Raw genomic sequence first — 27255 nt, forward strand, 5'->3', positions numbered from 1 at the left:
CTATATACAGTAGAGAGGCTATATACAGTAGAGGCTATATACAGTAGAGAGGCTATATACAGTAGAGAGGCTATATACAGTAGAGAGGCTATATACAGTAGAGAGGCTATATACAGTAGAGAGGCTAGATACAGTAGAGGCTATATACAGTAGAGAGGCTATCTACAGGAGAGAGACTATATACAGTAGAGAGGCTATCTACAGGAGAGAGACTATATACAGTAGAGAGGCTATCTACAGGAGAGAGACTATATACAGTAGAGAGGCTACATACAGTAGAGAGGCTATATACAGGAGAGAGACTATATACAGTAGAGAGGCTACATACAGTAGAGAGGCTATATACAGTAGAGAGGCTATATACAGTAGAGAGGTTATATACAGTAGAGAGGCTATATACAGTAGAGAGGCTACATACAGTAGAGAGACTATATACAGTAGAGGCTATATACAGTAGAGGCTATATACAGTAGAGAGGCTATATACAGTAGAGAGGCTACATACAGTAGAGAGGCTATATACAGTAGAGAGGCTATCTACAGGAGAGAGACTATATACAGTAGAGAGGCTACATACAGTAGAGAGACTATATACAGTAGAGGCTATATACAGTAGAGGCTATATACAGTAGAGAGGCTATATACAGTAGAGGCTATATACAGTAGAGAGGCTATATACAGTAGAGAGGCTATATACAGTAGAGAGGCTATATACAGTAGAGGCTATATACAGTAGAGAGGCTATATACAGTAGAGAGGCTATATACAGTAGAGAGGCTATCTACAGGAGAGAGACTATATACAGTAGAGAGGCTACATACAGGAGAGAGACTATATACAGTAGAGAGGCTATATACAGTAGAGAGGCTATATACAGTAGAGGCTATATACAGTAGAGAGGCTATATACAGTAGAGAGGTTATATACAGTAGAGAGGCTATATACAGTAGAGAGGCTATCTACAGGAGAGAGACTATATACAGTAGAGAGGCTACATACAGTAGAGAGGCTATATACAGTAGAGAGGCTATCTACAGGAGAGAGACTATATACAGTAGAGAGGCTACATACAGTAGAGAGACTATATACAGTAGAGGCTATATACAGTAGAGGCTATATACAGTAGAGAGGCTATATACAGTAGAGGCTATATACAGTAGAGAGGCTATATACAGTAGAGAGGCTATATACAGTAGAGAGGCTATATACAGTAGAGGCTATATACAGTAGAGAGGCTATATACAGTAGAGAGGCTATATACAGTAGAGAGGCTATTTACAGTAGAGAGGCTATATACAGTAGAGGCTATATACAGTAGAGAGGCTATATACAGTAGAGAGGCTATATACAGTAGAGAGGCTATATACAGTAGAGGCTATATACAGTAGAGAGGCTATATACAGTAGAGAGGCTATATACAGTAGAGAGGCTATCTACAGGAGAGAGACTATATACAGAGGATAACAGCTGATAGATAAATACCCTGCACTAGAGGATAACAGCTGATGGATAAATACCCTGCACTAGAGGATAACAGCTGATAGATAAATACCCTGCACTAGAGGATAACAGCTGATAGATAAATACCCTGCACTAGAGGATAACAGCTGATAGATAAATACCCTGCACTAGAGGATAACAGCTGATAGATAAATACCCTGCACTAGAGGATAACAGCTGATAGATAAATACCCTGCACTAGAGGATAACAGCTGATAGATAAATACCCTGCACTAGAGGATAACAGCTGATAGATAAATACCCTGCATTAGAGGATAACAGCTGATAGATAAATACCCTGCACTAGAGGATAACAGCTGATAGATAAATACCCTGCACTAGAGGATAACAGCTGATAGATAAATACCCTGCACTAGAGGATAACAGCTGATAGATAAATACCCTGCACTAGAGGATAACAGCTGATAGATAAATACCCTGCACTAGAGGATAACAGCTGATGGATAAATACCCTGCACTAGAGGATAACAGCTGATAGATAAATACCCTGCACTAGAGGTTAACAGCTGATAGATAAATACCCTGCATTAGAGGATAACAGCTGATAGATAAATACCCTGCACTAGAGGATAACAGCTGATAGATAAATACCCTGCATTAGAGGATAACAGCTGATAGATAAATACCCTGCACTAGAGGATAACAGCTGATAGATAAATACCCTGCACTAGAGGATAACAGCTGATGGATAAATACCCTGCACTAGAGGATAACAGCTGATGGATAAATACCCTGCACTAGAGGATAACAGCTGATAGATAAATACCCTGCACTAGAGGATAACAGCTGATAGATATATACCCTGCACTAGAGGATAACAGCTGATAGATAAATACCCTGCACTAGAGGATAACAGCTGATGGATAAATACCCTGCATTAGAGGATAACAGCTGATAGATAAATACCCTGCACTAGAGGATAACAGCTGATAGATAAATACCCTGCACTAGAGGATAACAGCTGATATATAAATACCCTGCACTAGAGGATAACAGCTGATAGATAAATACCCTGCACTAGAGGATAACAGCTGATGGATAAATACCCTGCACTAGAGGATAACAGCTGATAGATAAATAACCTGCACTAGAGGATAACAGCTGATAGATAAATACCCTGCACTAGAGGATAACAGCTGATAGATAAATACCCTGCACTAGAGGATAACAGCTGATGGATAAATACCCTGCATTAGAGGATAACAGCTGATAGATAAATACCCTGCACTAGAGGATAACAGCTGATAGATAAATACCCTGCACTAGAGGATAACAGCTGATAGATAAATACCCTGCACTAGAGGATAACAGCTGATGGATAAATACCCTGCACTAGAGGATAACAGCTGATAGATAAATACCCTGCATTAGAGGTTAACAGCTGATTGATAAATACCCTGCATTAGAGGATAACAGATGATAGATAAATACCCTGCACTAGAGGATAACAGCTGATAGATAAATACCCTGCATTAGAGGATAACAGCTGATAGATAAATACCCTGCACTAGAGGATAACAGCTGATAGATAAATACCCTGCATTAGAGGATAACAGCTGATAGATAAATACCCTGCACTAGAGGTTAACAGCTGATAGATAAATACCCTGCATTAGAGGATAACAGCTGATAGATAAATACCCTGCACTAGAGGATAACAGCTGATAGATAAATACCCTGCACTAGAGGATAACAGCTGATAGATAAATACCCTGCATTAGAGGATAACAGCTGATGGATAAATACCCTGCACTAGAGGATAACAGCTGATAGATAAATACCCTAAATTAGAGGATAACAGCTGATGGATAAATACCCTGCACTAGAGGATAACAGCTGATAGATAAATACCCTGCATTAGAGGATAACAGCTGATGGATAAATACCCTGCACTAGAGGATAACAGCTGATGGATAAATACCCTGCACTAGAGGATAACAGCTGATAGATAAATACCCTGCACTAGAGGATAACAGCTGATAGATAAATACCCTGCACTAGAGGATAACAGCTGATAGATAAATACCCTGCACTAGAGGATAACAGCTGATAGATAAATACCCTGCACTAGAGGATAACAGCTGATAGATAAATACCCTGCACTAGAGCATAACAGCTGATAGATAAATACCCTGCACTAGAGGATAACAGCTGATAGATAAATACCCTGCACTAGAGGATAACAGCTGATAGATAAATACCCTGCACTAGAGGATAACAGCTGATAGATAAATACCCTGCACTAGAGGATAACAGCTGATAGATAAATACCCTGCATTAGAGGATAACAGCTGATAGATAAATACCCTGCACTAGAGGATAACAGCTGATAGATAAATACCCTGCATTAGAGGATAACAGCTGATAGATAAATACCCTGCACTAGAGGTTAACAGCTGATAGATAAATACCCTGCATTAGAGGATAACAGCTGATAGATAAATACCCTGCACTAGAGGATAACAGCTGATAGATAAATACCCTGCACTAGAGGATAACAGCTGATAGATAAATACCCTGCATTAGAGGATAACAGCTGATGGATAAATACCCTGCACTAGAGGATAACAGCTGATAGATAAATACCCTGCATTAGAGGATAACAGCTGATGGATAAATACCCTGCACTAGAGGATAACAGCTGATAGATAAATACCCTGCATTAGAGGATAACAGCTGATGGATAAATACCCTGCACTAGAGGATAACAGCTGATGGATAAATACCCTGCACTAGAGGATAACAGCTGATAGATAAATACCCTGCACTAGAGGATAACAGCTGATAGATAAATACCCTGCACTAGAGGATAACAGCTGATAGATAAATACCCTGCACTAGAGGATAACAGCTGATAGATAAATACCCTGCACTAGAGGATAACAGCTGATAGATAAATACCCTGCACTAGAGCATAACAGCTGATAGATAAATACCCTGCACTAGAGGATAACAGCTGATAGATAAATACCCTGCACTAGAGGATAACAGCTGATAGATAAATACCCTGCACTAGAGGATAACAGCTGATAGATAAATACCCTGCATTAGAGGATAACAGCTGATAGATAAATACCCTGCACTAGAGGATAACAGCTGATAGATAAATACCCTGCATTAGAGGATAACAGCTGATAGATAAATACCCTGCACTAGAGGTTAACAGCTGATAGATAAATACCCTGCATTAGAGGATAACAGCTGATAGATAAATACCCTGCACTAGAGGATAACAGCTGATAGATAAATACCCTGCACTAGAGGATAACAGCTGATAGATAAATACCCTGCATTAGAGGATAACAGCTGATGGATAAATACCCTGCACTAGAGGATAACAGCTGATAGATAAATACCCTGCATTAGAGGATAACAGCTTATGGATAAATACCCTGCACTAGAGGATAACAGCTGATAGATAAATACCCTGCATTAGAGGATAACAGCTGATGGATAAATACCCTGCACTAGAGGATAACAGCTGATGGATAAATACCCTGCACTAGAGGATAACAGCTGATAGATAAATACCCTGCACTAGAGGATAACAGCTGATAGATAAATACCCTGCACTAGAGGATAACAGCTGATAGATAAATACCCTGCACTAGAGGATAACAGCTGATAGATAAATACCCTGCACTAGAGGATAACAGCTGATAGATAAATACCCTGCACTAGAGGATAACAGCTGATAGATAAATACCCTGCACTAGAGCATAACAGCTGATAGATAAATACCCTGCACTAGAGGATAACAGCTGATAGATAAATACCCTGCACTAGAGGATAACAGCTGATAGATAAATACCCTGCACTAGAGGATAACAGCTGATAGATAAATACCCTGCACTAGAGGATAACAGCTGATAGATATATACCCTGCACTAGAGGATAACAGCTGATAGATATATACCCTGCACTAGAGGATAACAGCTGATAGATAAATAACCTGCACTAGAGGATAACAGCTGATAGATAAATACCCTGCACTAGAGGATAACAGCTGATAGATAAATACCCTGCACTAGAGGATAACAGCTGATAGATAAATACCCTGCACTAGAGGATAACAGCTGATAGATAAATACCCTGCACTAGAGGATAACAGCTGATAGATAAATACCCTGCACTAGAGGATAACAGCTGATAGATAAATACCCTGCACTAGAGGATAACAGCTGATGGATAAATACCCTGCATTAGAGGATAACAGCTGATGGATAAATACCCTGCACTAGAGGTTAACAGCTGATAGATAAATACCCTGCATTAGAGGATAACAGCTGATAGATAAATACCCTGCACTAGAGGATAACAGCTGATAGATAAATACCCTGCACTAGAGGATAACAGCTGATAGATAAATACCCTGCATTAGAGGATAACAGCTGATGGATAAATACCCTGCACTAGAGGATAACAGCTGATAGATAAATACCCTGCATTAGAGGATAACAGCTGATGGATAAATACCCTGCACTAGAGGATAACAGCTGATAGATAAATACCCTGCATTAGAGGATAACAGCTGATGGATAAATACCCTGCACTAGAGGATAACAGCTGATGGATAAATACCCTGCACTAGAGGATAACAGCTGATAGATAAATACCCTGCACTAGAGGATAACAGCTGATAGATAAATACCCTGCACTAGAGGATAACAGCTGATAGATAAATACCCTGCACTAGAGGATAACAGCTGATAGATAAATACCCTGCACTAGAGGATAACAGCTGATAGATAAATACCCTGCACTAGAGCATAACAGCTGATAGATAAATACCCTGCACTAGAGGATAACAGCTGATAGATAAATACCCTGCACTAGAGGATAACAGCTGATAGATAAATACCCTGCACTAGAGGATAACAGCTGATAGATAAATACCCTGCACTAGAGGATAACAGCTGATAGATATATACCCTGCACTAGAGGATAACAGCTGATAGATAAATAACCTGCACTAGAGGATAACAGCTGATAGATAAATACCCTGCACTAGAGGATAACAGCTGATAGATAAATACCCTGCACTAGAGGATAACAGCTGATAGATAAATACCCTGCACTAGAGGATAACAGCTGATGGATAAATACCCTGCATTAGAGGATAACAGCTGATGGATAAATACCCTGCACTAGAGGATAACAGCTGATGGATAAATACCCTGCACTAGAGGATAACAGCTGATGGATAAATACCCTGCACTAGAGGATAACAGCTGATGGATAAATACCCTGCACTAGAGGATAACAGCTGATGGATAAATACCCTGCATTAGAGGATAACAGCTGATGGATAAATACCCTGCACTAGAGGATAACAGCTGATAGATAAATACCCTGCACTAGAGGATAACAGCTGATAGATAAATAATAATAGGAGTGTATAGATAGAGGTCATAGATCGTACTGGCATCATGCTGAATGTATAGATAGAGTATAGATATAGAGAATAGATCGTACCTAGGGCCTTAGAAAATCCACGATGCAGAGAACACAGAAAAAAAGTGGTCTCAAAGTAGCAAAACATTTAGCGATTTTCTATTTCCTTACATACCCGCACCACACTGAAGTCCAGCTTGGTCTCCTGAGCACACTGAAGGATCAGCTGAAAGCAGCTCTTGCTCTGATTGGTCATCCCGTTGTCATAGTAGCTCTCCAGGACTCGCTGCTGCTCCAATGTGAACACAGACCGCAGGTTCATCTGACGGAGACACAGCATTGGTCAATAAACTATCCAATAAAAACAACAGACAACATTGAGTTCACTATGTAGACCTAAATTCACTGTGGACAAAACATTGACATTGACTGACCAGGTGAAAGCTAAGCTTATTGATGTCACTTCTTAAACCCACTTAAAATCAGTGTAGGAGAGGAGACAGGTTAAATAATGATTTTTAAGCCTTGAGACATAGAACACCTTCGTAATATTGAGAAGCACACCGTTTGCCCTCAGAACAGCCTCAATTCATCTGGGGTCGGACTCTACAAGGTGTCGAAAGCGTTCCACAGGGATGCTGGCCCATGTTGATTACAATCCTACCCATAGTTGTGTCAAGTTGGCTGGATGGCCTTTGGGTGGTGCACCATTCTTGATACACACGGGAAACTGTTTAGCATGAAAAACCCAGCAACATTGCAGTTCTTGACACAAACCGGTGCACCTGGCACCTACTACCATACCCCATTGAAAGGCACTTAAATATTTTGTCTTGTTCATTCACCCTGTGAATGTGACAATCCATGTCTCAAGACTTCTTCAACCCGTCTCCTCCCCTTCATCTACACTGATATAAGTGAAAATACAAGTGACATCAAAAAGGATCATAGCTTTCACCTTTTCGGGTCTCATGGAAGGAGCAGTTTTGTACACTCAGTGTGTATATAATAGGTATATTAGAATATAAAGGCTAACTCATAGTCCAGCTGGTCTGGTTTCTCTAGCCACTGTCTGTATGTATCCAAACAGTATATAATAGATACACTACCCTTAAAAAGTTTGGGGTCACTTAGAAATGTCCTTGTTTTTGAAAGAAAAGCAATTTTTTTGTCCATTAAAATAACATTAAATTTATCAGAAATACAGTGCAAAGAAAAGGCCATATCTCAGACTGGCCAATAAAAAGATTCACACTGGACAGAGGAACTCTGCTAGAAGGCCAGCATCCCGGAGTCTCCTCCTCCTCCTAGAAGGCCAGCATCCCGGAGTCTCCTCTTCACTGTTGATGTTGAGACTGGACAGAGGAACTCTGCTAGAAGGCCAGCATCCCGGAGTCTCCTCCTCCTCCTAGAAGGCCAGCATCCCGGAGTCTCCTCTTCACTGTTGATGTTGAGACTGGACAGAGGAACTCTGCTAGAAGGCCAGCATCCCGGAGTCTCCTCCTCCTCCTAGAAGGCCAGCATCCCGGAGTCTCCTCTTCACTGTTGACGTTGAGACTGGACAGAGGAACTCTGCCTAGAAGGCCAGCATCCCGGAGTCTCCTCCTCCTCCTAGAAGGCCAGCATCCCGGAGTCTCCTCTTCACTGTTGATGTTGAGACTGGACAGAGGAACTCTGCTAGAAGGCCAGCATCCCGGAGTCTCCTCTTCACTGTTGACGTTGAGACTGGACAGAGGAACTCTGCTAGAAGGCCAGCATCCCGGAGTCTCCTCTTCACTGTTGACGTTGAGACTGGACAGAGGCACTCTGCTAGAAGGCCAGCATCCCGGAGTCTCCTCTTCACTGTTGACGTTGAGACTGGACAGAGGAACTCTGCTAGAAGGCCAGCATCCCGGAGTCTCCTCTTCACTGTTGACGTTGAGACTGGACAGAGGAACTCTGCCTAGAAGGCCAGCATCCCGGAGTCTCCTCTTCACTGTTGATGTTGAGACTGGACAGAGGAACTCTGCTAGAAGGCCAGCATCCCGGAGTCTCCTCCTCCTCCTAGAAGGCCAGCATCCCGGAGTCTCCTCCTCCTCCTAGAAGGCCAGCATCCCGGAGTCTCCTCTTCACTGTTGACGTTGAGACTGGACAGAGGAACTCTGCTAGAAGGCCAGCATCCCGGAGTCTCCTCTTCACTGTTGACGTTGAGACTGGACAGAGGAACTCTGCTAGAAGGCCAGCATCCCGGAGTCGCCTCTTCACTGTTGATGTTGAGACTGGACAGAGGAACTCTGCTAGAAGGCCAGCATCCCGGAGTCTCCTCTTCACTGTTGACGTTGAGACTGGACAGAGGAACTCTGCCTAGAAGGCCAGCATCCCGGAGTCTCCTCTTCACTGTTGACGTTGAGACTGGTGTTTTGTGGGTACTATTTAATGAAGCTGCCAGTTGAGGACTTGTGAGGCATCGGTTTCTCAAACTAGACACTAATGTACTTGTCCACTTGCTCAGTTGTGCACCAGGGCCTCCCACTCCTCTTTCTATTCTGGTTAGGGCCAGTTTGCTCTGTTCTGTGAAGGGAGTAGTACACAGTGTTGTACGAGATCTTCAGTTTCTTGGCAATTTCTCACATGGAATAGCCTTCATTTCTCAGAAAAGTATAGACTGATGAGTTTCAGAAGAAAGTTCTTTATTTCTGGCCATTTTGAGCCTGTAATTGAACCCACAAACGCCGATGCTCCTGATTCTCAACTAGTCTAAAGAAACCCAGCTTTATTGCTTCTTTAATCAGAACAACAGTTTTCAGCCGTGCTAACATAATTGCAAAAGGGTTTTCCAATGATCAATTATACTTTTAAAATGATAAACTTTGATTAGTTAACACAACGTGCCATTGGAACACAGGAGTGATGGTTGCTGATAATGGGCCTCTGTACGCCTATGTAGATATTCCACAGAAAACAAAAAAATCTGCCATTTTCAGCTACAATAGTCATTTACAACATTAACAATGTCCACACTGTATTTCTGATCAACTTGATGTTATTTTAAATGGACAAAAAAACTAACTTTCTTTCAAAAACAAGGACATTTCTAAGTGTCCCCAACCTTTTGAATGGCAGTGTATATTAGAATATAAAGGCTAACTCATAGTCCAGCTGGTCTGGTTTCTCTGGCCACAGTCTGTATGTATCCAAACAGTATATAATAGATAAATTAGGCAAAGCGGAGTGCCTGGATACACCCGTTGGCCATATATCACCAACCCCCGAGGTGCCTTATTGCTTATAAACTGGTTACCGACATAATTAGAGCAGTAAAAATAAATGTTTTGTCCTACCCGTGGTATACGGTCTGATATACCACGGCTTTCAGCATTCAGGGCTTGAACCACCCAGTTTATAATAGAATATAAAGGCTCATTGTCCAGGTGGTCTGGTAGTGGTTTCTCTACTTACCGTCTGCAGGCCTCGTTTCTCATGCCATTCCTCCATACTGCTGCTACTGCAGGGGGGCAGATCAGCCATACAGCAGAACCAAGAGCAGGGCCAGACCGGGGTGAGGTCTAGGCAGCAGGGCCAGGCCGGGGTGAGGTCTAGGCAGCAGGGCCGGGCCGGGGTGAGGTCTAGGCAGCAGGGCCAGACCGGGGTGAGGTCTAGGCAGCAGGGCCAGACCGGGGTGAGGTCTAGGCAGCAGGGCCAGACCGGGGTGAGGTCTAGGCAGCAGGGCCAGACCGGGGTGAGGTCTAGGCAGCAGGGCCAGACAGCAGATACCTCTGTGCGTCCGTCTGTCCGGGGGTTATGGTGGTCTGGCTGCAGTACTGGTCATGCTAGCTCAGTCTCCTGGGCTGCAGGGTGCAGAGGCTGTGACATGGTTCCGGCGTCTTTGTCTCCCTGAGGTTCTGCAAGACAAGAAAGTGTCATCAGTTAGAGTGGAATCAATGGAAACTTTATTAATCAGAACATCTCATTTCAGCCTTTCCATCTTAGACTGCTTTATATGTTTATCTTTATAGTTGTCATATTTTTATAACATCACACTTCTTCTATGGTGGTGTGTTTTAAACATAGAGAATGATAGAGGACTCCTCTTTCATCTGTCCCATAATGGCGTCTGTGTGGGCATGGGCAGCACCATTAAGGCCATCTCCATTTTGAAGTGGTACATTTTTTGCTTCTACTACGTCTATGAGTTGGTAAACAAATCAAATCTATTTATAAAGCCCTTCTTACATCAGCTGATATCTCAAAGTGTTTTTCAGAAACCCAGCCTAAAACCCCAAACAGCAAGCAATGCAGGTGTAGAAGCACGGTGGCAAGGAAAAACTACATAGAAAGGCCAAAACCTATGAAGAAACCTGGCGAGAAACCAGGCTATGAGGGGTGACCAGTCCTCTTCTGGCTGTGCTGGGTGGAGATTATAAACCTAGAGAGGAACCAGGCTATGAGGGGTACCAGGCTATGAGGGGGGACCAGTCCTCTTCTGGCTGTGCCGGGTGGAGATTATAAACCTAGAGAGGAACCAGGCTATGCGGGGTGACCAGTCCTCTTCTGGCTGTGCCGGGTGGAGATTATAAACCTAGAGAGGAACCAGGCTATGAGGGGTGGCCAGTCCTCTTCTGGCTGTGCCAGGTGGAGATTATAAACCTAGAGAGGAACCAGGCTCTGAGGGGTGGCCAGTCCTCTTCTGGCTGTGCCAGGTGGAGATTATAAACCTAGAGAGGAACCAGGCTATGAGGGGTGACCAGTCCTCTTCTGGCTGTGCCAGGTGGAGATTATAAACCTAGAGAGGAACCAGGCTATGAGGGGTGACCAGTCCTCTTCTGGCTGTGCCAGGTGGAGATTATAAACCTAGAGAGGAACCAGGCTATGAGGGGTGGCCAGTCCTCTTCTGGCTGTGCCAGGTGGAGATTATAAACCTAGAGAGGAACCAGGCTATGAGGGGTGGCCAGTCCTCTTCTGGCTGTGCCAGGTGGAGATTATAAACCTAGAGAGGAACCAGGCTATGAGGGGTGGCCAGTCCTCTTCTGGCTGTGCCAGGTGGAGATTAGAACAGAAATATAACTGAAAGGGTGCATACTGTCGCCTAGAGTATGTTGTTTGAATTAGGTATAAAGCCAAGGTTGGCGATTTACCTGCAGTTATGCAAAGTTTGCTCACCACTATAATTAATTGGCTGATCCCTCCTGATGACCTAAATGGAATTATGTGATCCTTCCTTAACCGATAGGAAGTCCCACCCAGTTGACTACTTAAAAATGGTGGAAGTCCTCAAATCAAAATCAAATCAAATCAAATTTTATTTGTCACATACACATGGTTAAAGGCACTGCCCATGCAAAACTGGCTTTTGGGCATTTGTGAGCTCTATCAATTAAATTTCAAACTAAGGGCTTTTATTGGCATGGGAAACATATGTTTACATTGCCAAAGCAAGTGAAATAGATAAACAAAAGTGAAATAAACAAAACATGTACAGTAAACATTACACTCACAAAAGATCCAAAAGAATAAAGACATTTCAAATCTATGGTTTTAATAGACTGGAAGAGAGCTGTCACATGAGCTCACCTGGTCAGATGACATGAAGTTGGACAGGTAACACAACTGTGGACATTTCATACACTCAGATTATAAAACCATAGTAGTAGAGCAGAACTAGCAAATTGACTGGGCTCTGGATCAGAGCTAGCTATGTGAATGGGACCTGTATCAGAGCTAGCTATGTGAATGGGACCTGTATCAGAGCTAGCTATGTGAATGGGACCTGGATCAGAGCTAGCTATGTGAATGGGACCTGGATCAGAGCTAGCTATGTGAATGGGACCTGGATCAGAGCTAACTGGCTGAGTGGGACCTGGATCAGAGCTAGCTGGCTGAATGGGACCTGGATCAGAGCTAGTTGGCTGAGTGGGATCTGGATCAGAGCTAGCTGGCTGAATGGGACCTGGATCAGAGCTAGCTGGCTGAGTGAATGGGACCTGGATCAGAGCTAGCTGGCTGAGTGAATGGGACCTGGATCAGAGCTAGCTGGCTGAGTGGGACCTGGATCAGATCTGGCTGGCTGAGTGGGCCCTGGATCAGAGCTAGCTGGATGAGTGGGACCTGGATCAGAGCTAGCTATGTGAATGGGACCTGGATCCGAGCTAGCTATGTGAATGGGACCTGGATCAGAGCTAGCTATGTGAATGGGACCTGTATCAGAGCGGGACCTGGATCAGAGCTAGCTGGCTGAGTGGGACCTGAATCAAAGGTAGCTATGTGAATGGGACCTGTATCAGAGCTAGCTATGTGAATGGGACCTGGATCAGAGCTAACTGGCTGAGTGGGACCTGGATCAGAGCTAGCTGGCTGAATGGGACCTGGATCAGAGCTAGTTGGCTGAGTGGGATCTGGATCAGAGCATGCTGGCTGAATGGGACCTGGATCAGAGCTAGCTGGCTGAGTGAATGGGACCTGGATCAGAGCTAGCTGGCTGAGTGAATGGGACCTGGATCAGAGCTAGCTGGCTGAGTGGGACCTGGATCAGATCTGGCTGGCTGAGTGGGCCCTGGATCAGAGCTAGCTGGATGAGTGGGACCTGGATCAGAGCTAGCTATGTGAATGGGACCTGGATCCGAGCTAGCTATGTGAATGGGACCTGGATCAGAGCTAGCTGGCTGAGTGGGACCTGAATCAAAGGTAGCTATGTGAATGGGACCTGGATCAGAGCTAGCTGGCTGAGTGGGACCTGAATCAAAGGTAGCTATGTGAATGGGACCTAGATCAGAGCTAGCTATTTGAATGGGACCTGGATCAGAGCTAGCTGGCTGAATGGGACCTGTATCAGAGCTAGCTGGCTGAGTGGGACCTGGATCAGAGCTAACTGGCTGAGTGGAACCTGGATCAGAGCTAGCTGGCTGAGTGGGACCTGGATCAGAGCTAACTGGCTAAGTGGGACCTGGATCAGAGCTAGCTGGCTGAGTGAATGTGAACTGGATCAGAGCTAGCTGACTGAGTGGGACATGGATCAGAGCTAGCTGGCTGAGTGGGACCTGGATCAGAGCTAGCTATGCGAATAGGACCTGGATCAGAGCTAGCTGGCTGGGTGGGACCTGTATCAGAGCTAGCTACGTGAATGGGACCTGGATCAGAGCTAGCTGGCTGGGACCTGTATCAGAGCTAGCTACGTGAATGGGACCTGGATCAGAGCTAACTGGCTGAGTGGGACCTGGATCAGAGCTAGCTGGCTGAGTGGGACCTGGATCAGAGCTAGTTGGCTGAGTGGGACCTGGATCAGAGCTAGCTGGCTGAGTGAATGGGACCTGGATCAGAGCTAGCTGGCTGAGTGGGACCTGGATCAGAGCTAACTATTTGAATGGGACCTGGATCAGAGCTAGCTGGCTGAATGGAACCTGGATCAGAGCTAGCTGGCTGAGTGGGACCTGGATCAGAGCTAGCTGGCTGAATGGAACCTGAAAAGAGATAGCTGGCTGAGTGGGACCTGGATCAGAGCTAACTGGCTGAGTGGGACCTGGATCAGAGCTAGCTGGCTGAGTGAATGTGAACTGGATCAGAGCTAGCTGACTGAGTGGGACATGGATCAGAGCTAGCTGGCTGAGTGGGACCTGGATCAGAGCTAGCTATGCGAATAGGACCTGGATCAGAGCTAGCTGGCTGGGTGGGACCTGTATCAGAGCTAGCTACGTGAATGGGACCTGGATCAGAGCTAACTGGCTGAGTGGGACCTGGATCCGAGCTAGCTGGCTGAGTGGGACCTGGATCAGAGCTAGTTGGCTGAGTGGGACCTGGATCAGAGCTAGCTGGCTGAGTAAATGGGACCTGGATCCGGGCTAGCTGGCTGAGTGGGACCTGGATCAGAGCTAGTTGGCTGAGTGGGACCTGGATCAGAGCTAGCTATGCGAATAGGACCTGGATCAGAGCTAGCTGGCTGGGTGGGACCTGTATCAGAGCTAGCTACGTGAATGGGACCTGGATCAGAGCTAACTGGCTGAGTGGGACCTGGATCCGAGCTAGCTGGCTGAGTGGGACCTGGATCAGAGCTAGCTGGCTGAGTGGGACCTGGATCAGAGCTAGCTGGCTGAGTAAATGGGACCTGGATCAGAGCTAGCTGGCTGAGTGGGACCTGGATCAGAGCTAGCTGGCTGAATGGAACCTGGATCAGAGCTAGCTGGCTGAATGGGACCTGGATCAGAGCTAGCTGGCTGAATGGGACCTGGATCAGAGCTAGCTGGCTGAATGGGACCTGGATCAGAGCTAGCTGGCTGAATGGGACCCGTTCAAGCCTTCCTTGTGTCTGGCCTCCATTACCAATACAGCGTATCGATTATGTGGAGCCACGTAACTACTGTTATGCATTATAACTTGGGAGATTGCAGTAACTCAGCGCAAATATTGCTAACTAGCAATCTAGCAAGTTATCAAGTCAGTAGCTAGCTATAGCTAACGTTAGCCCATCTCAATCAACAGAAGCTAATGCTAGCTAAGTGTCAGCATCCCAAATATATCTAGCTACTAGTTAGCTAGCTAAGCAGTACCAAAGTCATAGAGGAAAATAGTCTAGACGCGTTGTTGAAAAGCTATTTGTTTTGATGATGATGCAAATTAGCCGGCCAGACAGTCTCTTCTAACCCAACAGCAGCGGGGCTAGTGGCTTTCCCATCCTCACCCTCCGGTTTCAGCATTTTGGCAAAGCTCGCTGCGCATGGCCACTGAATGGAAAACATTGGGAAAAACATTGCAAAGCGAATTGATGTATAAAACGCACATCCACCCATTCAGCCACAAGGGCAGAGACAGAGAGAGAGCGGCAGAAATAAGATTCCCACACAGGAAGCGGAATGATCTAACTTTCCGACAGCTAGTTTACAGACAGTCAACAACCCGCTGAAAGCAACACAACAATAACGCGGAGAACACGCCATACTAGCAAGACAGGCCGTGGCAGCCATAGCCAGGCCACTGGATAAACTTTTCCTTTAAATCCCGTCCTAACACGGTCTCTCTGACCCCCTGCCTACAGCGAACTGAAGCCGGAACTCGTCGAAATCCAGCAGCGAAGTGTGAAGTCATTTTGGAATGTACCTGTTTTTTTTTTGTCGTCAAATCAAACGACTGCTCGAATTCATCAGATTTCTTCAGCAGTCCCCTTTTAGCCAGACAATGAAATCAGAACGTCCGATCATCAATTCTAATCATGATCGTGACGTATACGCAGACAGAAGCCAATTAGATCTCGAAATCAGGGCTGTGACATTCAACCCAGTGATGTCCCGCCCAGCGATGACAATGAGGGGAGGAGAGAGAAAACATTTATACCGAACAAAAATATAAATGCAACATGCAAAGTGTTGATCCCATATTTCATTAACTGAAATAAAAGATTCCAGAAGTGTTCCATACCCACAAAAAAGCATATTTATCTTTTTTTTTTTAACCAAATTTGTTTACATCCCTGTTAGTGAGCAAATCTCACTAACAGGGATTTGTCAAAATAATCCATCCACTTGACATGTGTGGCATATCAAGAAGCTGATTAAAGAGCATGATAATTACACTAAGATCAGCTCACCTTGCTGAAATTCTAACATGAACCATTTAAGCATCGGCAATCATGAAACTGATCTGGGATCAGTTCTGACTTTGTGATAAGCGATCAATCTATTACCTAGACCTTGTGCTGGGGACAATAAAAAAAAAACACTCTGAAATGAGACTCGTTTCAGGAAACTAGGCGTATGTCACACGTCACTACTTCACAGGAGGCATTTGAACGTAAACATTTTTTTTTTTTCCAAATGCATTGATTGACAGAAATGCCTTCTGGAACATTTGAACTTTCATGTGCCTTAATAACAAACTTACATGCCATCTGTAAATCCAAATACAATTGCTGAATTACATGGCTAGATGGTTTGCCACGGGGAAAAGACAGGAACCTTCCCGCTAGCCATGATTGGCTGAGATAATGAATGGGCTAGACATGTCAAGAGATGAGTTCAGATTGGTCTGATAGGCTAGACATGCCCGAGAGATGAGTTCGGATTGGTCTGATAGGCTAGACATGCCCGAGAGATGAGTTCGGATTGGTCTGATAGGCTAGACATGCCCGAGAGATGAGTTTGGATTGGTCTGATAGGCTAGACATGCCGAGAGATGAATTCGGATTGGTCTGATAGGCTAGACATGCCGAGAGATGAGTTCGGATTGGTCTGATAGGCTAGAGATGCCGAGAGATGAGTTCGGATTGGTCTGATAGGCTAGACATGCCGAGAGATGAGTTCGGATTGGTCTGATAGGCTAGACATGCCGAGAGATGAGTTCGGATTGGTCTGATAGGCTAGACATGCCGAGAGATGTGTTCGGATTGGTCTGATAGGCTAGACATGCCGAGAGATGAGTTCGGATTGGTCTGCAATGTATCATGCTTTTGTCTATTACATGATTTGCTCAGTATGTGTCGGTAATCCTTTCTAACGCTGCTTTTTTTAAAGATATCATGAAGAACTCCAACGTGGAAGTTGGGTTTTAAAATTAGTTGTCCAGTGGAAGCAGAGTATGATAGCTAAGGAGATGGAGAAATTCTGCCATTTGATTGCAAATGTTATGCGCAGGGAGTCGAAAAGAGAACACCTCTCTCCGGATTACATCTTCAAACTATGGGTAACCATGGCATCCGTGACAGAGAAGCATTCATCCATGTATTTCGGTAAAAGAGTCTAGCTAGCGACATTTTCAGATATTATATGTTTCTAATTTTGTCACAAAGACATTTTCATTGCAAGTTAAAGCGTACTGTTAGCTAGCTAGCTAACATTAGCTGACAGGCTTGCTAGCTAATGTTACATGTATGATCTGTGTAGTAATAGTATTCGTATCTCAGAAAGTGATTTGCATTGCTAGTTGTAGCCTAATGTTAGCTAGCTAGCTACCATTGAACCTAGTTGGTTAAATTCAGTTACCTGCAGATACATGCATGGTAGTAACATTATGAATTGGGATGATGGTTCATTGTTTAGCTAGATAGCTAGCTACATGTATAAACAAAAGACTACTATGCAAGTAACCATTTCACTGTACCATTTACATCTTCTGTATCCTGTGCAAGTGACAAATAAATGTTGATTTTATTTTATATAGTGTGTGTTTACCAGAGACGGTAATGCGAAGAACAACATGATCTGCACCAAATTCAAATTAGGATATAACATTACGCCAACGAGACAGTGCCCAAGTTCTACAATTTTCCAGCTCTGCTTTTATTTGGTCACACTCACAACCCTAAGCTATTTTCTGTAATTAGCTCACCATCAACTTGGAAATAATGATCTTTTTGTGAGTTTATTTTCCTGTAATAATTAATAAAAATTAGCTAAAGTTAAGACGCTGTCAGCTATGATATGGTCATTATTTGAACTGGCTAGCCGGCTAACTTAATGTTAGCTAGCTAACAAGCTAGAAACAAACCAAAACATTGTTTAGAAAGTTGCTTTTAGGTGCCTGGTTTGCTAGATTGACAAATCCTAAATTCATTTTTAACAGATGGGTTACTTGGTGTTAAAATACATCAGTTATGCTATTTTGAACCACCAGGCTGCTGATGTCGAAATTGTTGCAACCCCTATTACTAGCCTGTTCAACCTCGCTTTCGTATTGTCTGAGATTCCCAAAGATTGGAAAGATGCTGCAGTCATCCCCCTCTTCAAAGGGGGAGACACTTTAGACCCAAACTGCTACAGACCTATATCTATCCTACCCTGCCTTTCTAAGGTCTTCGAAAGCCAAGTTAACAAACAGATTACCAACCATTTAGAATCCCACCGTACCTTCTCCGCTATGCAATCTGGTTTCAGAGCTGGTCATGGGTGCACCTCAGCCACGCTCAAGGTCCTAAATGATATCATAACCACCATTGATAAGAGACATTACTGTGCAGCCATATTCATCCACCTGGCCAAGGCTTTCGACTGTCAATCACCACATTCTTATCGGAAGACTCAACAGCCTTGGTTTCTCAAGTGATTGCCTCGCCTGGTTCACCAACTGCTTCTCTAATATAGTTCAGTGTGTCAAATCGGAGGGCCTGTTGTCCAGACCTCTGGCATTCTCTATGGGGGTGCAACAGGGTTCAATTCTCAGGCAGACTCTCTTCTCTGTATACATCAATGATGTCATTCTTGCTGCTGGTGATTCTCTGATCCACCTCTACGCAGACGACACCATTCTGTATACGTCTGGCCCTTCTTTGGACACTGTGTTAACTAACCTCCAGACGAGCTTCAATGCCATACACCTCTCCTTCCGTGGCCTCCAATTGCTCTTAAATGCAAGTAAAACTAAATGCATGCTTTTCAACCGATCGCTTCCCGCACCCGACCGCCCGTCCAGCATCACTACTCTGGACGGTTCTGACTAAGAATATGTGGACAACTACAAATAGCTGGGTGTTTGGTTAGACTGTAAACTCTCCTTCCAGACTCACATTAAGCATATCCAATCCAAAATCAAATCTAGAATCGGCTTCCTACTTCGCAACAAAGCAACCTTCACCCATGCTGCCAAACATACCCTCATAAAACTGACCATCCTACCAATCCTCGACTTCTGTGATGTCATTTAAAAATTAGCCTCCAACACTCTACTCAACAAATTGGATGCAGTATATCACAGTGCCATCCGTTTTGTCACCAAAGCCCCATATACTACCCACCATTGCGACCTCTACGCTCTCGTTGGCTGGCCCTCGCTTCATACTCATTGCCAAACCGACTGGCTCCAGGTCATCTTCAAGTCTTTGCTAGGTAAAGCCCCGCCTTATCTCAGCTCACTGGTCACCATAGCAGCACCCACGCGTAGCACGCGCTCCAGCAGGTACATCTCACAGGTCACCCCCAAAGCCAATTCTTCCTTTGGCCGCCTTTCCTTGCAGTTCTCTGCTGCCATTGACTGGAACGAATTGCAAAAATCACTGAAGCTGGAGACACATCTCCCTCACCAGCTTTAAGCACCAGCTGTCAGAGCAGCTCCCAGACCACTGCACCTGTACATAGCCCATCTGTAAATAGCCCATCCAACTACCTCATCCCCATACTGTATTTATTTAATTATTTTGCTCCTTTGCATCCCAGTATCTCTTCTTGCACATTCATCTTCTGCACATCTACCATTCCAGTGTTTAATTGCTATATTGTGATTACTTCGCCACCATGGCCTATTTATTGCCTTACCTCCCTTATCCTACCTCATTTGCACACACTGTATATAGACTTTTCTACTGAATTATATACTGTATGTTTGTTTATTCCATGTGTAACTCTGTGTTGTTGTATGTGTCGAACTGCTTTGCTTTATCTTGGCCAGGTCGCAGTTGTAATAGAGAACTTGTTCTCAACTAGCCTTCCTGGTTAATATGAAGGTGAAATAAAAAAAATAACAAAATAAAAACTGAGGAGTATTTCTGCCAAAAATACAGCCCTTTTGGTTTTGAAAAACTCAGTTTGATTGGCTAGCCCTGGCTCCCCAGTGGGTGAGCCTGTGCCCTCCCAGGTCCACCTAAGGCTGCGCCCCTGCCCAATCATTTGAAATCCATAGATTAGGGCCTAATTCATTTATTTCAATTGACTGATTTCCTTATATGAACTGTAACTCTGTAAAATTGTTTAAATTGTTGCATGTTGTGTTTATTTCCGTTCAGTATAGTTGCCAGGATCCTAAATACAAATTCCACCTCGACACTGCTATCAGGGATAGAGTGGTATAGGGCCATAATAACATGTTGTATCAGGGATGTTGTGTTTACCCTACCTCACCTGAACCCTACCTCACCTCAGACTACACACAGCAATCCTAGCACCCATCATCATTTACCTGCACATGCTACAATGTGCAAATCTCATTATGAAATGTTTTGTTAATACAATGATCTACTATGGACTCATAGAAAAAAAGGTTCTATCTAGAACCTAAATTATTATTTGCCTGTTCCCATAGGAGAACTCTTTGAAAAAACCTTTTTGGTTCCAGGTAGAATCCTTTTGGGTTCCATGTAATACCCTTTCATCAGAGGGTTCTACCTGGAACCAAAAAGGGTTCTCCTATGGGGACCGATGAAGAAACCTTTTGGAACCCCTTTTTCTAAGAATGTAGACTATCCTAACTTGGCTTTTACATTAGGGTTAGGGGTTAGGGTTAGGGGGTTAGGGTTAGGGTTAGGGGATTAGGGTTAGGGGGTTAGGGTTAGGGGGTTAGGGTTAGGGTTAGGGGGTTAGGGTTAGGGGGTTAGGGGGTTAGGGTTAGGGGGTAGGGTTAGGGGGTTAGGGTTAGGGTTAGGGGGTAGGGTTAGGGGGTTAGGGTTAGGGGGTTAGGGTTAGGGGGTTAGGGTTAGGGGGTTAGGGGGTTAGGGTTAGGGGGTAGGGTTAGGGGGTTAGGGTTAGGGTTAGGGGGTAGGGTTAGGGGGTTAGGGTTAGGGGGTTAGGGTTAGGGGTTAGGGTTAGGGTTAGGGGGTTAGGGTTAGAGGGTTAGGAGGTTAGGGATTAGGGGGTTAGGGATTAGGGTTAGGGTTAGGGGTTAGGGTTAGGGGGTTAGGGGGTTAGGGATTAGGGTTAGGGGTTAGGGTTAGGGTTAGGGGTTAGGTTTAGGGGGTTAGGGTTAGGGGTTAGGGTTAGGGTTAGGGGTTAGGGTTAGAGGGTTAGGGGGTTAGGGATTAGGGTTAGGGGTTAGGGTTAGGGGTTGGGGGTTAGGGTTAGGGTTAGGGGTAAGGGTTAGGGTTAGGGGGTTAGGGATTAGGGGGTTAGGTTTAGGGGGTTAGGGGGTTAGGGATTAGGGTTAGGGGTTAGGGTTAGGGTTAGGGGTTAGGGTTGGGGGTTAGGGGTTAGGGATTAGGGGGTTAGGGTTAGGGGGTTAGGGTTAGGGGTTAGGGTTAGAGGTTAGGGATTAGTGTTTAGGGGTTGGGGTTAGGGGGTTAGGGTTAGGGGTTAGGGTTAGAGGTTAGGGATTAGTGTTTAGGGGTTGGGGTTAGGGGGTTAGGGTTAGTGGTGGGGTTATTGGTGGGGTTAAGGTTAGGATTAGGGGTGGGGTTAGGGGTGGGGTTAGTGGTGGGGTTAGTGGTGGGGTTAGGATTAGGGGTGGGGTTAGGGTTAGTGGTGGAGTTAGGGGTGGGGTTAGGGTTAGCGGTGGGGTTAGGGGTCGGGTTAGGAGTAGGAGTGGGGTTAGGATTAGGATTAGGGTTAGGGTTAGTGGTGGGGTTAGGGTTAGGATTAGGGGTGGGGTTAGGGTTAGTGGTAGGGTTAGGATTAGGGGTGGGGTTAGGATTAGTGGTGGGGTTAGGATTAGGGTTATGGTTAGGAGTAGGGTTAGGATTGGGGTTAGTGGTGGGGTTAGGGTTAGGGGTGGGGTTAAGGTTAGGGTTAGAGTTAGGAGCAGAGTTAGGATTAGGGTTAGTGGTGGGGTTAGGGTTAGGGGTGGGGTTAAGGTTAGGGTTAGAGTTAGGAGTAGGGTTAGGATTAGGGTTAGTGGTGGGGTTAAGGTTGGGGTTAGAGTTAGGAGTAGGGTTAGGATTAGGGTTAGTGGTGGGGTTAGGGTTAGTGGTGTGGTTAGGATTAGGGTTATGGTTAGGAGTAGTTTGGGTTTAGGGGTTAGGGTTAGGGTTAGGGTTTAGGGTTAGGGGTTAGGGTTAGGGGGTTAGGGTTAGGGGTTAGGGTTGTGGGGGGTTTAGGGTTAGGTTTAAGAGGGTTTATTTTTGTATTGGTGTCAAACCTTGGGTTGCACGGGCCTATTGCACCTCTGACCGGTCTGGAGAAAGTGGGAGGACATGAGAGGCCGAGAGCTCTGAGGGGTCACCCACAACCATTCAAAAGCAGGAGGAAGACAATCATAAAACACAACCTGGGAGTGAAAGGTTTAACCTAAAACCAAATCTCATATAAAATCACATTAAAACATACATACCGCATCAATTAGATAATACAAAAATTAAATAAATAATCAAGTAAATAATTAGAAATCCCCCTCCCCAAAAAAGGGGGTTGGATGAAAATGAAGGGATCACATGCCATGCTAAAATGTATAATATAATCAAATTCAGCACAAAATGCAAAAAAGACATCACCAGGTTGAGCAATCAAATGCTTTCTTAAATGTTTAAAAAAATGTTTAAATGAACTTCCTCCTTGTTTCCGTGGCCCCTCCAGCCCTCCTCATTAGGCCTCCACCCACTCCAACTGTTAGTGTTTTCTGTTATTCTTTTATATTAATTCCCAGTGTAGCCAAAGTATTCGGTTTTGAAATCCACCTGGATTCGGCTGTTTTTCTCTGGCCTGTGGTCTAGGAGGATTTAGTCTCCAGACCGGTAATGCAGAGGGAGGTTGATGGGTGGATTTGAAAGTGTTGGACCAGGTGTGTTTGTAATCTGTTTTTTCCAATTGTGTAGAGGTGCTGTTTGAGGCGGTTTCTCCTATATAAATGTAATGGCATAGACAATATTGGTGCTTTGAATGGTCATGAGTTGTGAGATAGGACTAGAGGTTTGCGCATTTGGATTTTGAATGTATGAAAGTTGTCTATGGTACTGTTTTTCAATGGGTAGGTTAGGAGTGGGTTTATTGGAATATTTTGCACAAATTAAGAGATCCCTTAAATTGGGGTTTCTGCAGAAAGCTGGTATGGGTCTGAATTCCTGAAGTGGGGGGAATGTGCGTTGTGTTTGGGTGAAAGAGACTTTGAGTCTGGAATGAAGGAGTCTGTTTATGTCTGAGAAGGTGCTGATAATGGGTATAATCTGGGGTTCTGTGTCTGTTGGGGGAATAGGAACAGGGGGTCTGGGAAAGGTCTGAGGGTGGAGGACAGGGATAGGATGGGGGGGATTGGGATACGGACCCAGAATCGGGAAAAGGATAAGAATAGGTGTGGGCTGTTTGCCAAGGTCAGGAGTCAGTACCTGGTCCAGAGTTCTACCGGGAGAGTTATGGAGGTTAAGGTTAGGGTTAAGGTTAGGGTTATGGGTTAGGGTTAAGGTTAGGGTTAAGGGGGTAGGGGTTAGGGTTAGGGTTAGGGTTAGGGTTAGGGTTAGGGGTTATGGGGGGTTAGGGTTAGGGTTAGGGTTAGGGTTAGGGTTAAGGTTAGGGTTAGGGGGGTTGGGGGTTAGGGTTGGGGTTAGGGTTGGGGTTAGGGTTAGGGTTAGGGTTAAGGTTAGGGTTAGGGGGTTGGGGGTTAGGGTTGGGGTTAGGGTTGGGGCTAGGGTTAGGGTTAGGGTTAGGGTTAGGGTTAAGGTTAGGGTTAGGGGGTTGGGGGTTAGGGTTAGGGCTGTTTTTTGAGGTTTAGCACCTTGCGTTGCACTGGCCTATTGTGATCTCTGTTTCCATTCTGGGTTTATTGGGAGGTTTGTGTGTGTGAAAATATGAGATGTATGAATAATTTACCTACACTTACATTTTGCCATTCAATCCAAGTGGAGCCAAAGATCTAACGGTGGCTATCCACTTGGATTCTGCAGCCTTTCTCTGGGCTACGGTCCAGGTGGAGACAGTTTCTATCCCAGTGATGTTCAGGTGTATAATAGGGTGTGTTTGGAAATGTGTGACTAGATGTGTACTAGATGTGACAATTTATTATTAGTGATTGTATACAGATGTTGTTTGAGACGTGTTAAAATTGTGGATCCAGTTTCCCCCACATACATTTTTTGACATAATGCACAGGTGATTGCATAGACGATGTTGGTGCTGTTTATGTTCATCAGTTTGGGCTAAAGGTGTGTGGGTTGTGTATGTTTGTCAGTTGTCTGTAGTAGTGATTTTCCATGGGTACTGGTGGATAGGACCTGCATGGACTAAGAGGTGCTTCAGATTGGGATTCCTCCTGCATGCTGAGATGGGTCGGAATGGTTGTAGTGGGGGGAAGGCATGTTGTGTATTTAAAAATTATATTTTTAGTCGTAAGTGTATGCGTTGGTTTGTGTGTGAGTAGGTGCTGATGATAGGTAACCTCTGGGGTTCAGACCCTGTACCCAAGATGGGAGTGGGGTTAGGGTTGGGGTTAAGGTTAGGGTTCGGGTTGGTGTCAGGAACAGTGCCACCTGTGTTAAGGTTAGGAGGGAGAGGTAATTGATTTTGGATGATGCTTGCTAGTGTGTCAGCTTAGGGTTAGGGTTAGTACCTCAGTGACCGCTTTGAGTACCCCCTCCTCCTCAATGCCTCAAATAATATGTGTGTAGGTGTATTGAAATCCTGCTGTTGAGTGCATAGTCTGTAGAATCGGATGAGTTGTGATTTGACAATCCCCCTAAAGGTATGTTTGGGGTGGAAACTGAATCGGTGGAGTAATGCATATGTGTCTGTTTCTTTGAAATTAACTTTAGTGATAAACTATGGTTTCTTCCGTGTCTGGAAAGAAAACGTTGGTGTCTAAGAAATGTATTCTATGTGGGTGTATGACATGTTTAACCGTAATGGTGGGATGGCGATTGTTCAAGATGTCTATGAATGTGGTGAAGTCCCGTAGGTTGTGTTGCCACACTCCGAAGATATCATCCAGGTAGCGTTTGTAAAACAAGGGAAGCAGTGGGCATTTTTCCAAAGCTGTTGTCTCCCAGTCCGCCATGTATATGTTTGCTTATGCTGGAGCGAACATTTTGCCCATTGCTGTTCCATGAATCTGTAGATAGTATTAGTTGTTAAATTTAAAGTCATTATTTCTCAGCCCCAGTTCAAGTAGCTGTAAGATGTGTTTGTCTGGTCTCTGTCTATCTGGATATCTTCGGAGTGTGGCTTCCACTGCTGCCATCCCTGAGGGGATGTCTATGTTTGTATAATGAGAGTATGTCTACAATGAAAAGGTATGCCTGTGCTGGGACTGGGATTTTACGAAGTGTGTCTATTAAGTGATATGTGTCCTTAATGTTACTGGCATGTTTTTGTGAGATGGGGTTAAGAAAATGATCTATGAATTCAGCTGCTGGAAATGACTCACTACCACAATCAGAGACGATGGGGACCCGAAAGAGGGTGGTCCACGTCTCTGGTGTTTTGTGTATTTTTGGTAAGAGGTAAAGTCTCTGTATCGGTATATCAGGTCCATCTAAATATTATTTCTGTCTATGTGAGATTCATTTATTTTTATAAAGGTCCACTATAGTCTGTCTCACTAGTGTCTGCATCTGTGTGGAAGTGGGGATGGGAGCGTAGTGTTGTGTATTGTAAAGTTGGCGATTGGCTTCCAAGAGATATTGCTGATTATCCATTATCACAATCATGGAGCCTTTGTCTGCTGGTTTAATTGTTATATGTTTGTTTTGTCTTAGCCTGGTTATAGCTAGTCTTTCGTCTTGTGTAATGTTATGTGAAGTTGTAATGGTAGAGCTATGTAAGTCTCTAATAATCTGTGTATTGGTTTTAATAAGTTTTCTAATTGGTTGTGATAGTTTGTTTAGTGGGGGTTCCCATTTATATCTTTCAGTGAATGGTTGGGTAATAAAATCAGTAGTGTAGTCAAAATGGTCTAATAACTTGAGGTTTCTATGTAACCTATGGATGTGCCTTTGCAGGTCCCCATAGTCCGACCGCATCGGTGTCGGGACAAACGCCGTCATGATTGTCAGTGATGAATTCTGAATTGTCTATTTCCAGTATGGCATTGTAATGTGTAGTGATGTTTGTGTTGATATGTGTGAGGTTGGGTGAGAAGTTGATGATTGGCCAGTAGATGGTGGCATTGGGGTACATGACTGTGGCTTTGTTGTGGAGTATCTGTAGTTGGCTTATGGGTGTTGATTTCCTTTCCTGGTCTTTGTTATTTATTGGTTAGGGGGGTTAGGGTTAGGGGGGGTAGGGTTAGGGTGGTTAGGGTTAGGGTTAGGGGGATTAGGGGGGTGAGGGTTAGGGGTTAGGGGGGTTAGGGGGTTAGGGTTAGGGGGGTTAGGGGGTTAGGGTTAGGGGGGTTATGGTTAGGGTCAGGGGTTAAGGTTAGGGGGTTAGGGTTAGGGGGGTTAGGGTTAGGGGGGTTAGGGGTTAGGGGGGTTAGGGTTAGGGGGTTAGGGTTAGGGTTAGGGGGGTTATGGTTAGGGTCAGGGGTTAAGGTTAGGGGGTTAGGGTTAGGGGGGTTAGGGTTAGAGGGTTAGGGGGGTTAGGGTTAGGGTTTAGGGTTCAGGTTAGGGTCAGGGTTAGGGTTTAGGGTTAGGGTTAGGGTTAGGGTTAGGGGTTAGGGTTAGGGTTAGGTTGTTTGGTGGAGCAAACAAAGAGACACACCGGAAGGCAGGAGAGAGAAGCTGTGAACAGCAGACAAAGACGTGACTGTGGGCTTTGTTCCAAGCTGAATATCGTGCGGATAGACCGACATTTCAAGTCTGTCCATACACTTTGGTCCGGTACTA

The 27255-nt window shown here is 44.7% G+C and overlaps 1 protein-coding gene across 5 annotated transcripts in view; it reads right to left on the reverse strand.

Annotated features, from left to right (window-relative positions):
- hdx (highly divergent homeobox) overlaps positions 1-16180 on the reverse strand; it is a 39390-nt gene extending 23210 nt beyond the window's left edge. For 2 of the 5 annotated variants that reach the window (XM_090221153.1, XM_090221152.1), the window contains exons 1-3: positions 15978-16180; positions 10353-10795; positions 7090-7236 (exon numbers count right to left, since the gene is read on the reverse strand). In XM_090221153.1, coding sequence (XP_090077279.1) covers positions 7090-7236; positions 10353-10421 — 216 coding nt within the window. In that variant the 5' untranslated portion in view covers positions 10422-10795; positions 15978-16180. The remainder of the gene's footprint in view (positions 1-7089; positions 7237-10352; positions 10796-15977) is intronic. The other 3 variants (XM_090221156.1, XM_090221154.1, XM_090221155.1) reach the window with 2 other exon arrangements.
- Between the last annotated feature and the right edge of the window lie 11075 nt (positions 16181-27255).

The sequence above is a fragment of the Oncorhynchus mykiss genome, chromosome 25 (assembly GCF_057628025.1).
Source record: "Oncorhynchus mykiss isolate SJ-2025 chromosome 25, ASM5762802v1, whole genome shotgun sequence".
Taxonomy (NCBI): Eukaryota; Metazoa; Chordata; class Actinopteri; order Salmoniformes; family Salmonidae; genus Oncorhynchus; species Oncorhynchus mykiss.